This window comes from Sinohyriopsis cumingii, chromosome 19, assembly GCF_028554795.1.
Source record: "Sinohyriopsis cumingii isolate HCF-2022 chromosome 19, ASM2855479v2, whole genome shotgun sequence".
NCBI classification, from domain to species: domain Eukaryota; kingdom Metazoa; phylum Mollusca; class Bivalvia; order Unionida; family Unionidae; genus Sinohyriopsis; species Sinohyriopsis cumingii.
Genome location: NC_142979.1, coordinates 30785070 through 30798605, shown reverse-complemented (window position 1 = coordinate 30798605; position 13536 = coordinate 30785070). Strand labels below are relative to the sequence as shown.

At 38.6% G+C, this 13536-nt stretch overlaps 1 protein-coding gene across 4 annotated transcripts in view; it reads left to right on the top strand.

Moving 5' to 3' along the window:
* Nucleotides 1-13536, top strand: part of LOC149775373 (uncharacterized) — a 222416-nt gene that overhangs the window by 194798 nt on the left and 14082 nt on the right. For all 4 annotated transcript variants that reach the window (XM_089943284.1, XM_089943282.1, XM_089943281.1 and 1 more), the window contains 2 exons: nt 5954-6427; nt 9875-10207. In XM_089943284.1, coding sequence (XP_089799410.1) covers nt 5954-6427; nt 9875-10207 — 807 coding nt within the window. The remainder of the gene's footprint in view (nt 1-5953; nt 6428-9874; nt 10208-13536) is intronic.

The following is a 13536-nucleotide window of genomic DNA, read 5'->3' as shown; positions in this document are numbered from 1 at the left end:
CAAATTGTTAAAAGCTATATTAAAAATCTTAATCACATCACAATACAACACCATTTTGTATCAGACTGTTAATGAGCAAGATCCACACCTATTAGTGATGTAACCTTTTGTCTGATTGGCTGAGCTTGTTACCATTCTGAAAGCCATATCTGATTTTCATCCAACTTGAAATGTTTGCTTATGTTATTAAAAATCATTGTTTTGTTAATGAGCAAGATTGATTCATATCAGTGAGGTGATCTTGCATCTGATTGACTTTGGGCTTCATAGTATTCTTGAAGCCACATTTGTGATCTGTTGGGTTCATTATCATCAGCATCTTGGATGACTGATTATGAGTAAGAATCTATAATAATAATTATGCCTTCATTTTTAGAAAGATATTTTAAAATCAGGATATAGTAAAATAGGTCAAATCAATTTGATAAGAAGTTTAAGTAATAGTTGATTTATGTAAGCCAAGTGAGTGATATTAAGCTGACTTGAGCCTCTTGTTTTTCCATCTGGTTTCAGAATAATCTGCACTCTGCTTGCAGACCCTCTTTAGCCATTATGATTAGAAAGAATTCAAGATATTAAAAAAAATTCATCTAGTTCTGCTGTACAGTCATTCATTAAATATATTTTGCCTAAAAATTGGAGTCACAGGTCATGTTCAGAAGGTGCATTTATATAATAAAATCAATCCATTTATATAATAAAATCCATGCACTCTGAGTCTGGTTGTTCTTAACAGGTGGTCACTTGTAATGGGTTACAAAAATCAGGTTTTAATACCAATAATACATTACCTATCAGTACTGCATAGCTTGTTATTGTAGGATGGAATTACCCATATCCTTATAAACTGGTCCTCCATAGAGATTCCTTATCATTCAACGATGCCACATGCAATTGCAGATTGGTAGTGGCACTCAGAAATTGTACCTTCAGCTTGTGTTAAATCTCACATTTCTGTTTTGTTCACATTTTATTCCCTCAGTCCTCATTTCTCATTCATGAAAAAGTGTGGGTACGTGGGAAAGCCTGCCAGTAGCTTCTCGTGGGTCGGTGGTTCTTCCCTGGGTTTCTCAGGGTTCTTCCTCCACCATTAATACTGGCCGCCATGTATAGCCTATCATGTGCTGAAAAATGGCGTTAAACACTACTACAACAACAACAACAACATTCATGAAAAACTGCTCCGGTGGCCTAGTTGTTATAGCATCTGCCACATGTGGGAGGTTGCGGGTTCAAACCCTGGCTGAGTCATACCAATGACTTGTAAAAATGGTGCTAACAGCTGCCTTACTAAGTGCTCAGCATTAAGAGGTTAGTGTATGAAGGGGTCATCATGGTGTCAGGATAATTTGACTGGTGGGACATCATATTACATGTATGTGGCTTGATGCCCCAGTGTTAGACATCACCGTAAACTGTCACACTGCAGACAACGTAGTGATATGACTGAAATTTTTTTAAAGCTATGATAAAAATCCAAATCTCACACACACATACACACACTCATTCATGAAATATTAAGCTCTCTTTTAAGTTGTTATTAACAATCACAGTAGAGCCTTGTTAATGTGCATGTATCAAAGTGTGTGTGTCTGTGTAATCTGTATTTCCATTTATGCCTATTACTTTGGTCCAGGTCTTCACCTTTCATTGCACATTGTGTATAAGTACTCACACTTCTTACATTCGCTGTGTTGTCTGTTTTTTCAAACATTGCAGGAAATGTGCAAACAGTGCATGGGAAAATGCCCACACCACCTGCCTCTTATGCACAGGGGACCACTCCGGTGGCCTAGTGGTTAGAGCATCCGCCTCAGATACGGGATGTCGTGGGTTCCATCTCTGGCCAAGTCATACTAAAGACTTACAAAAATGGTGCTAACAGCTGCCTCGCTTGTCACTCAGCATCAAGAGGCTAGTGTTAGGACTGGTCGGCCAGGTGTCAGGATAATGTGACTTTGTGGGACATGATGCTACATGTCTGCAACATGATGCCCCATTGCTAGGCATCACTGTAAACTGCCACACTGTAGACATTGTAGCGATATGACTGAAAAATTGTTAAAGCTACATTAAAAATCCAAATCACACACACACACACACTTATGCACAGGTTGATGTCCTCTCTGTTGATTCAGGCCTGACGAGTTGTGGGATCTTACAAAGAGCCATTTGACTTTAAAAGGGAGGAGAAAAGAAAAGATCTTTCTCCTCATCATCTCAGTACTCAACCTTCCTTCTGGGTATCTTGGGAAACAGAATGGAAAATATATCCCTCTTTTGGGTACAGTCTCTTCAGAAAAGTATAAAGCCCAAGGATACATGGGCTCCCGGGTCATTCCCAAGAAAGAATGAGGCAGAACAGAGAGAGAGTGATCCATGCCCTCTTGCAAAGGAAAGCCAGTGCCCTTTCAAAATCCAGAGTAAGACATGCACCCCAGTGATGGAGAAACCCTTTTCAGACCCTTCGCTCAGTGACTCAAGAGAGCAAGTCGCACACACACACACCTCATACAGATCTGAGTGGCATGTGTGGTCATTGGAAAGTGACTGTTTACCTGGCACCAGTCAGCATTCAGCAGGCATGGGAACCCTGCAAGAGTGATTGGTTTGAGACCCTTCTCTTGCCAATCTACCACTAAACCCCATTGGAGATTGCGAGTCAGTGTGCAGATGCCCATTGAAGGAAGGGGATCAGATCAGCATCCCCCACTTCCCCATATCCTGTTTTATCCCTGTGGAATGTAGGATTATCCCCTTTCAGTGAAGTGACTTGTCCTTCACTTTCATACTTCCATGGACTTAAAGGCCCTGGCATCAAGGCATGATTGATGTTACCTGTCAAACGAGTCCAACAGAAGGGAGAGAGGCAAGCCCTCTTCCCCCTATGCACCCCAAAAAACAAGAGGCAGCTTCTTTCTCTGGTTGAGTCTGCAAGTCTCTTGTAGTCCCATGCCCATTCCACCCATCATCTAAAGTGAAGGACTTGGAGGAGATCTGGTCATTTGACAAGGTGGTAAACAAGGTTTACCATCTTCTTCCCTGGGATTGGTGTCCCATGCCCTCATGCTCAGAAGACACAAAAATTCTCATCTATTTGGAGAGACTATCCCAGGCTACCTCCTGACCTGATTTTCAATTGCTCCCCCAATTCAGCCATGGTCAGATAGCTTTTCCTAAGGTTTACCAAGGGTCAAGAGCTGGCTAGACAGCATAAGGGGTGGTCAGTTCCCTCCACATGCATTGAGCCCTGCCTGACCTCTTGTACATCCTACCTTGCACACTAGGATGTCACAAGTGGGCATCCCTAGGTGGGACTTGTGCCCACTTACCAGTTGAAACACAAGACTTGAGAGCCCAAGGCTTTGTTACTAGTTATCATTGTCTCTCTTGCAAACCCTTTTCAGCACCTTCCTGAGTCTACTGAAGGAGGAATTAATTGCTGTCCCCAGCTGCACTTCAGAAGCAATCACCAATGCATCCTGTCATGCTGTATCAATGTCCACGGCACTATGAGTAGGAATACAGTTTTTCCAAGGTCTTGCTCAAGCTAATGCAAGAACCTCCTTTAGGCTGCTCCTCTGGAGGTAGAATACCTCATTGGAGGTCTCATCTCCTCTATGGTTTCTCAGAACTTGAGAGACCAAAAACCCTTACATCCACTACAGGTCAGTAAAAGCGAGCCAGGAAGCGGTGTCAGCTGGAATTCCAACTTCACATGAATTGGTGTGAATTCCCATGCATACACCTGAACTTCATTCCTATCTTTTCACAGACAAGTTAGTTGTCATGGAGTGGTCACAGCACCAGTCCATAGTGGACTCTCTTTTAAGACTGCAGGGGAGACTCTTAATGGACATTTTTTGCAACAAAAAAGCTCCCATTTAACTTCTGCCCAGTTCCAGATCAAAGAGCCTATTCAACCTAAAGTGGGATTATTTATTTGGCTCAAAGAGCCTATTCAGCCTAAAGTGGGATTGTTTATTTGGCTTTACCTTCCCACCTGCTGAATGCTGATTCTGAGGTGGGCGGCAGGATTGCCAAGGCAGCAGCAGTGATGGCCAGACTTAACCAGAGGGTCTGGAACAAACCCCAACCTCACAGAGAAGACCAAACTGTGTGTCTACCAAGCGTGTGTGCTCAGCTCACTTCTCTACAGCAGCGAAACATGGACCACCTATGCAAGACACGAGAGGAAACTCAACAGCTTCCACCTGAGATGTCTGCGGCGCATTCTGCACATCCAGTGGCAGGACAAAGTACCCAACACAGAGGTTCTAGAACGCGCCAACATGAACAGCATGTTCTCCATACTCAGCGAGAGGCGCCTTCGCTGGCTCAGCCATGTCAAGAGAATGGACACAGGTCGCATTCCCAAGGACCTGTTATATGGGGAGTTAGCAGAAGGTGCACGACCAACTGGACGACCACATCTGTGCTACAAAGATGTTTGCAAGAAGGATATGAAGACAGCAAACATCAATGTCAACGACTGGGAGAGCTGTGCAAACAACCGTTCCAGCTGGCGTCTAGCTGTCAGGCAGGGAGTTCAAAACGCAGAGGAAAAGAGAAGAATAAAGCAAGCTGAAAAGAGAGCTAAAAAGAAGGATAAGCAAAAGCGTACTTTGGAGCTATGCCATCGTCTCTCGTAGACGGACGGATGCCAAGACAAGATATATATATATATATATATATATATATATAGTACAGGGTAATTTTAATTACTTTAACATACAATTATGACATTTGTGACTTTGCTTATGAATGACAATACCAAGCAGGACCCTGAAATGAGTCTTACAAGCCAAACATATCCAACTAGACTGACTTGACATCTGATTGTAGCATGCTGAAGCATGACTTTGGGAGTTTATGTTTACAAAAATTTGTACTTTGATGTACATTGGAACTGGTATGGAACAGCATTAAGTCTTGTGTAAATAGCACAATGTAACCACTACGAGGGGATTTTATTGCTCCCAGCCTCTACCAAGTTCTCTAGATTTCATGGGCAAAAATGGATCTCAATCAAACTATCATGACAATTTAATTTTCGAAAAGACTGCGGAAGGAAATCGTGAAAGAATCCCTGTTAAAAAGTAATACATGTTCATAACTATTGCCTGGTACTTAATGCATGGCAAAATCTGGAAGTGGCACATTATCCTTTCACCCTATGAGTTAAATGATTCTAATCCAGAACTCATTGTCTTTAGTACACCATTGTCCATGTACATCTTAATGATTGAAATTCGACATCCGCATATCCGGCTGCATTTCAAGAAAATAAGGATTGTCACTTTATTGGTAACTCTATAGCTGTAATAACGAAAAAAAACTTGAATAAAAGACTTAACTTACTGAAAAGTTAGAGTAAGAAGCATGTGTACAACTGACTACAAATGCCTCTTACAGTACAAATGCCTGATAGTAGTTTTAAAATTTTTAATACAATTGAATAGTAGATCAAATTTTTTTCTGGACCTCTGATACATAGGTATCCAAGATAACATCACCAATGTTATGGTTCTATGTTAAAATTAAAAGCATCTGTTGCATCATTGCATGTTTGCTACTGCAACTGTGATACACTGTTTCTGTATAGCTTAAGTTTGCAACCCAGTATGTTGCTGTAATATCTGCATAAACAAAATCATACCATGAGTAATATCAAATTGGTGGTTGTCCCTTTGATAGAAACCCTTTGGCACTGACATCCTTCATAGACTCTACCTCCCATGACTCGGTCACAAGTGTGAAAAATTAAAATTGCTAGACATGCATGGGAGTTAAGTAGGTCATTGGGGGTAGAGGCTAGAACAGGTGGCAGGGACCCAAAGGTAACAAAAAAGGTAAAATGCCCACTTTCATACTACTACATAGTTCACACACAAGCCCACCATTTTGTAAAACACTTATTCAGAAATGTTTAATATATTCATTTTCATGCCAGGATCACGTTATGAAGCCAGGATGATGGGACAGTCAGGGCGGGAGTATGACAGAGAGTGGGCCACAGATAAGCCTAAGGATGCGATGTCTTCACAGCACCACAAAACTAGACCAGGACCAGAATCTGCAACTACTGCATTAGGGGGGGTGGCAAGTGATTCCAGCAGAAAGTCTCCAAAGATGCAGATAGATACTGCATTTCTGCATGCATTAGCTCCTGATGTCCGTCTGACCCAGCCTGGTAAATCAGGTGACACAACCCGAACAAAACATCATCTCACAGCTGCTAACCTTATTGATGCTATAATTGTTCATCAGATCAACCAATCACCAGACTGTCCAAAACCAGATCCATCAGAAAGTATCACTTCACGACTTGCCACCAGTAGTCCATCTAACAGGCAGTCCTCCGAAGATAATGTCACCACCTCAAAAGCTGCAGAGAAAAAATCACCCACTGCCTCTCAGCCAGCAGGTGAGTTCAGTGTTAACTTGCTCACTTTGTTGGTTCCAATTCTTGTTTGATAGATTCTGCAAAGTTTTATGAAAATAAATATTCTGCTCCTTGAAAACCTGGGAGAAATATTGACAAGTAATGTTTTTAGTTGTTCCAGTCTTGTAAAAATCATACAAATTGAAACATACTTGCAGATCCAGGTATATGCATGAAATTTGATGGGTGTCTGCCATGAGATAGCACAAGTGTTCTTATCTTTGCTCAAAAACAAAAGTAATCCAAAAACTGTATGGAGAAATTTCCTCATTAGTTCTCACAAATGTGAAATTTTTAACAATTCTGTTTGTTTAATTTTATCCAGTTTTGCATACGTGAATTGCTTAACTTGTATAATTTCTGCAAGATGAAATGTTTGCTTTATTTGACCAGAAATGGTCTCGTCAATGGGATGGTCATGGGAGGGTTTTTATTGTGTATCAATTTTACCATCAAAACACAAATGTGCTGGTTTATGATCAATGCAGTTGTTATGGCTACAGAAGATATATATTTGCTTATCAGATGAATACAGCTGCATAAACCCAGATCTGCCATCATAATGTGCCAACAGGTTTGAGTCTATACATTTTGTTTAGAGTAATCAGGAGAACAAACAACATTGACCCAACATTTATGGAAGTAAAACTTTATATCTGTAGGAGGGCTGATACTGTATAATTTTTAAAAAAAAGATGTTCTGCAGAATCAAAAGTTTCTTTTATTGACATTGGGTTTACACTTAAAAGACTTGTAATGAAGTCTTTTTGATCCTAAATGAGAATGTTGGTGATCTGATATCCAGTATGGCCACCATAGCAGTCATCTTGAGAATCTTATTATCATCAAATTATCTTCAATGGATGGTCATAATGAGTTTTCACTAAAACACTTCATATGATGTCTGCTTGGTCTGTCCACCATAGTGGCCATCTTAATAGTCTTATTGTTGCTACTCCTCCTAAACAGATATTGAATTGGGATTTCAATCAAAGTCTTTTATATGATGTCTAGTTGGCCTTAATAAAAGGTGATTTGACATCCAGTATGGCTTCAGTGGTGGCCATCTTGGAAATTTTGTAATAGCTACTTCTTCAGTATGGTTAATCGTAGTGACATGTGGATATTTACATGTTGTTTTAACTGTAACACTTCACTTTATGTGCTTGTTCCAAAATGAAAATTATTTTTTATATTCACTTATAAGTCGAATCCAACTGCAAACTACACGGACTCAACTCTGCCGTCACATAATGTGCCAGTAGATCTGTGTGGGTGCTGTGCAGTAACCCAGATTTGCCAGTTTATTATGCGAAACTTGTTCATGGTCTATGTTGTTTGCAGTTGGACTTGATGTATAAGTGAGTTGATATAGTATGCCAGTCTTGCATGCTTCCCAAATTTGACACATTATAAAAGCTACTTCTCCAAAATAGATGGCCTTGCTGAAATGTTTTTGTTGTTCTTTAACTACCTCTCCTTACAAAATACAGGTGTTCCTAAATTGACATGATGCTAATACATCCAAAATGGCTGCTTGGATGGCCATCCTGAAAATCTTTATATGGCTGTTTACCCAGAATGGACAGCCATATCAACATGAGATGTTCAATAAAAGACCATGGCTAGATCATCTGACATTCAACATGGTACCATTGCCGTCTCAAAAATCTTACTAGTGCTGGTTGTGTATGAATGGTAGCAGTGATATAGAGTTTTCATTAAAACACATCTTGCAATATTTAAGCAGTTTTTAAAGAAAATTGGGTTTATCTGACCACCCTAATATCTGCTCATTTCTTAAAGTGAAAACCAGTCTAGGTTAAATCAGAGGTCATTGCTTGCATATATGTACTTCACTGAGCTTACAGTTACATTGTAAGATCAGTACATGTACAACTGAATTTTAACCAGACCTTGCATTTAGATACATTTCAATGAACACATTTATGGCACGCCGATATTGATTTTAACATAGTGTTCTTGACTTGGATGTTTAGCCCTACTGGCTCGTAAGCATGATAATTTAACCAAAATGAATGGCTTTTTAATGCAATTTATGTATGTCTGAAGAATACCATACACAACACCAGTACATTAACCTTTTTTTTCTTCTCCAAAAATATTACTTTTAAACTTAACCAAGCTTATCATGTGGTTATATCATAGAATTGTCTTAGACAAGTTCATGGGATCTTCTATATGTCATGTCAGGTTCAAGGTCAATGACCATAAGGATGAATTTTGTATTACTGTATATTTACAAGCATCTTGTGAACAGTATAGCTTGAACATAGGAACCAAAGGATGTTTGAGTATTCCATAGATAAAAAGACAAAATGGTATTACTTTGGATTGCATGAAATTCTTTTTGGCCTGTAAAGTATAAATCCCTTGAAGGGATTATTGTTCAAGTTGTGAGGTAGCAGAAACCTTTACATTGGGACTGGCCAGGTCATGTGTGCGCTGCCAAGTATTTGAGTAAATGATGATGAAGTTGTAAGTTCTTTTTTTTTTTTTTTTTTTTTTTTTTTTATTAACCCCGTAATAGGTTGACCAATGGGTCAGGGAACCATCCCAGGGTCACCTTACAATCAAACATTTCTGGTTATCAGATAATCTAGGGATAATAAATATAATCTACAGAGAAAGTAAAAAAGAAAACACACACACACACACACGCATATACACATGCATATGGCACACAATCTAGGTGACATGGCCTTTGTGATATTACAATATTTTGTTCCTGTTTACCATCAAGTCAGAGACAAGTTAAATGTTCATTGTTGAGGTCCATTTTTGAAGAAATTGGTCCTCTTTTTATTTACCTTAGCAGTGTATTTTTCAATGTTCTTATGCATTGCAACTATTTGCTTAAAAGCAAAAATAGAAGGATTTTTCATATTGAATCTGCAAGTATAAATATAATATTTTGCCGAAATAAGCAGAAAATTACCCAAACTGTCCAGTTGTTCACTTCCTAAAAATGATACTTTTTTGGACAGATGTACAATATTTGGGCAAAAAGGTGCAAAAACTTCAATAAAACGGTACCAAAACTGTGAAGTAATACTGCAGTTGTAAGTTCTACTGAAATGGAGGAACTGTTATTTCACAGTCAATGACCTTACTCCTGATGCATGTACATAATATGATCAGAGGCCTAGCATCATTACCAATCTACAAAACAATAGTCAAGAAATTTACTCTTTTTATGGTACAAAAAAATAACTTGTACATTTTGCTCTCAGCATATTGGATTACATTGCCTTGTCGTGGTGAAAAGTGAATTATCTGGAAGAAGTCACCAAATTTGGTTTGGTTACCTTGCACCCTTGCATGTGAATAACTGGATATTGAAAGAATCCACAATTAAATATTTCATTGATGACAACCACAGTTATTTCTTTGATTTTATATTTTCAGGCAAAAAGAGGTGGATAACTCCAGCTTCATCAACCTCCTCCTCTCCTTCCTCCACACCACTACCCACCAGTTCCAAGCCTGAACAAGAGCGCGAGCAATCCAGTTGTGGGGCTTCCACAGGTACAGGTCACTCTGGTTTCAGTACTGCTGCAGACAGTAGCAGCAAAACAGTCACCTCTGAAGCCTCTGCAAGATCAAGACAAATGATGACCTTAGGGGATCACATCAACTCCATCATATTGTTGGACTATGAGAAGAAGAGCACGACGGAAGAAAAGAGTAGCTTTTCCAGCTTATTGAATAAGATCAACGTGGCAGAAGATGAAGAGAAAAGTAAGTAATCCTGTCTTTGGTTTGGTTTGGTGTTTTATGGTGCATCAATACAAGTAGATTATTTGGTGCCAAGGCAGTTAGAATAAAAGGTCCAAGGAAACACAACAGGTAGCGGACCCAAGGGGATGCTGTAGTAAAATTCTAACCCAGACCTGTTTGGTTGTGAATCTAGCAGACTTGCCGCTGAACCTTTTTGGTTCTGATGTATTATTGGATTACTGTCTTACCTTAGATAGTTCTAATGACCATTCAGGCCCACCTTTTATTTCAAAGTTGTCTTTGATCGTTACAACCCTTCATCCTTTCTTTGTCAATATCTAAGATGGCTGCCAAAGCCAAAAGCTAATGTAAATCTCTCAAGTGTTGGAGTTTTTTCTGTAAGTTAAAATGTGATAGAGTGATTCAGATTGAAAATATCAATATGTAAATGTTTCCTCTCTGGATATGTTTTGTCAGAATTTCTTTGAAATACACAATTTAGAAGGAAAACCTAAAAGAAACCTTCTCGCTTTATTTCTGTGATATGTTAGGACATAAACTGAGATGACCCCTCATTGGTCCAATCAACCGACATTTGAAGAGGAAATAATTGCATTAGTTGTTAATATTAGTACCACGAATAATACAAAGAAAATGTCTGCCTCGGATGCAGGAGTTGCAAGTTTGAACCTCGGCCAAGTCATATCAAAGACTTAGAAAAATGGTACTCACAGCTGCCTAGCTTGGCACTCAGCATTGAGAGTTTAGTGTTAGGATTGGTCGGCCAGCTGCCAGGATAATGTGATTGGGTCAGACATATGCTGTGTGCTCGACATCACTATAAACTGCCACACTGCAGATATCGTAGCGATATGACTGAAAAATTGTTAAAGCTACATTAAAAATCCAAATCACACACACACAATACTAAGAAAACAGTGAAAACCACCATCATCTAAAGTTTGCAGGGACAAAGAATCTCAAAGCCCCAGACCAGGTCAAACCCTAAACCCCAATCCAATGCAGGGCAGGGCCCAGGAGATTTAAATATTGACACAGAGAAACAGAGTGTTAACCAAATCCAGAGCGATTTGGAAGAAATTAAATTGACCCTAAAGGGAGGTATGTAAAAGAAGATATCATCTTTTTGGTAACAAGAAAGGAATTTGGTGGAATGATGTTTAAAATTTTGTCTCAGCTTTTTGCTAAATAGAAAATAGAGTTTTAAAGAAATATAAGATAAGATAACAGATTTACAAGAAAGGATGAAGTCATTTCCATTTGAAAATCAACAATTGAAAGAAAAGTTAGAAAATACAAAAATGGAGAACATGAAATGTGAAAGAAGAACTCAAAACAACAGCACATCAAGTAAATGATGAAAATACAGAAAATAAATCAGAATGAGCAATTCTTCAAAAAAGATAGGGTGTTTATATTTAACATGCCAGAGACAAAAATAAAAATGTAAAACCCAAAATGTCTCAGATAAAGAAGCTACAGGTAAATATATAGATCTGAGAGACACCCTTGCCATCCATAGAATTCCCAGACCCACCAGAGTACCAAAGCCAGTGATAATGAAGCTTGGAAATTCTGAGGCCAAAATAGACCTTGTAAAGGAAAGAAGGAAATGAAAGAATGACTTTCATAGGACTTTCAACAGAATTTCAACGTGAAGAGTCCTGGACCCTTCACTCACAGAACTCAAGAGTTCACAGCCTATACCTGAGATTCCCTGGCATAAATTCAAGAGTTCCTGACTTTTAAAAGAATAGAAAGAAAAATGAAAAGCATGTGCTCTTTATTTTAATACGAGGATTTAATTCTTAGTAATTATGTCACACTTCAAAGAAAATATTATTTTAATAAATAAGAAGTTAAATGTCAACAATATACATTTTTACTTCTACGACTATACCAAAAACAAAAAATGAACCTCAGCAATAATATTGTCAACAATTAGTTTCAATCCCAAGAATGATTTCTGGGAATGCTGTATAGTTATCTTATCAAGTAAAGTAGCATCTATGTTCCCACCATACAAACTTAACAAGTAAACATCTGGCATTACACTGTACCATGTTCATAAATGTGAATTACCATCATTAAATTAAAGGAATGGAAAAATATACCAAGCAGAACATATGCAGAAAACAACTAGTTCAGAAAAAAAATGTTCACTATCTCATCCAGGTTTTTTGTGTACATCTATTGCATGTTGGTAAAATCTTGTGAATACATAATTCTTTATCATATAGCCTTTATTGTGGCACTATACAGTACTGGTGTGCCGTAAAATCAACAACGAGAAGAAATATATTAATTAGTAAACAGTGTTAAACTCCTTGCGAGTGGACTCTACAAAAAAAGGTACAATACCTAAATGGGGCCCCGAGTGGCTGAGTGGTCTAAAGCGCTCTCCGTCACGGATCACTGCCGTCTCACCTCTGTCTGCATGGGTTTGAGTCTCGGGCTCAGCCAGTGTGGATATGTGAGAAAGCTTGCTGGTAGCTTCTCGTGGGTTGGTGGTTCTTTCCGTGGTTTTCCTAGGTTCTTCCTCCACCATTAAAACTGGCCGCCATGTATAGCCTATCTTCTGCTGAAAAATGGCATTTAACCCTATAACAACAACGACAACAACAATACCTAAATACATGTAGCCAAAACACACATGCTTCATGTCTATGACATGATGCCCCAGTGCTAGGTATCACTAGGTTAATGTGACTGGGTGGGACATAATGCAACATGTCTGCAGCATGTCCCCAGTGCTGGACATCACTATAAACTGCAAGACTGCAGACATCGTAGCGATATGACTGGAAAATTGTTAAAGCTGTGTTTAATATCCAGATCACACATACACATTTTAAATAAAAGATGATGAAACAGTCCTGGTTCTGATGATTGATGGTCAGGCATACTTTAGGTACTCGTACTCAAATATCACCAATCAAATGGAACTTTCACATTTTCTTTTTTTCTTCCTATTGGTTCATTTTCATCACAAGTCCATTTCTAAAAAATGGAAACAGATTTTGCCAAGTCATTATTGTGAGTCTACATACTTTTCTACACACTTTTTAAAAGTTTATACTGATATTGTAGTGCCCAGTATAAGTTACACATAAATAAAATAGCAGTTATTATTATTATTATTATTATTATTATTATTAAGGCATGTCTGTGATTTGACAATACTTTGCAAATCAGACAGAGAAAGCTTTGATTATATTCATGATTTATGTTCACTTTGTCACCAATTTAATTTACAGTAGTATCATCAATTTTCGTGGGGGACCAATTTTCATGGTTTTCGTTGTTCCCTCGAACTACAAATTTAAATC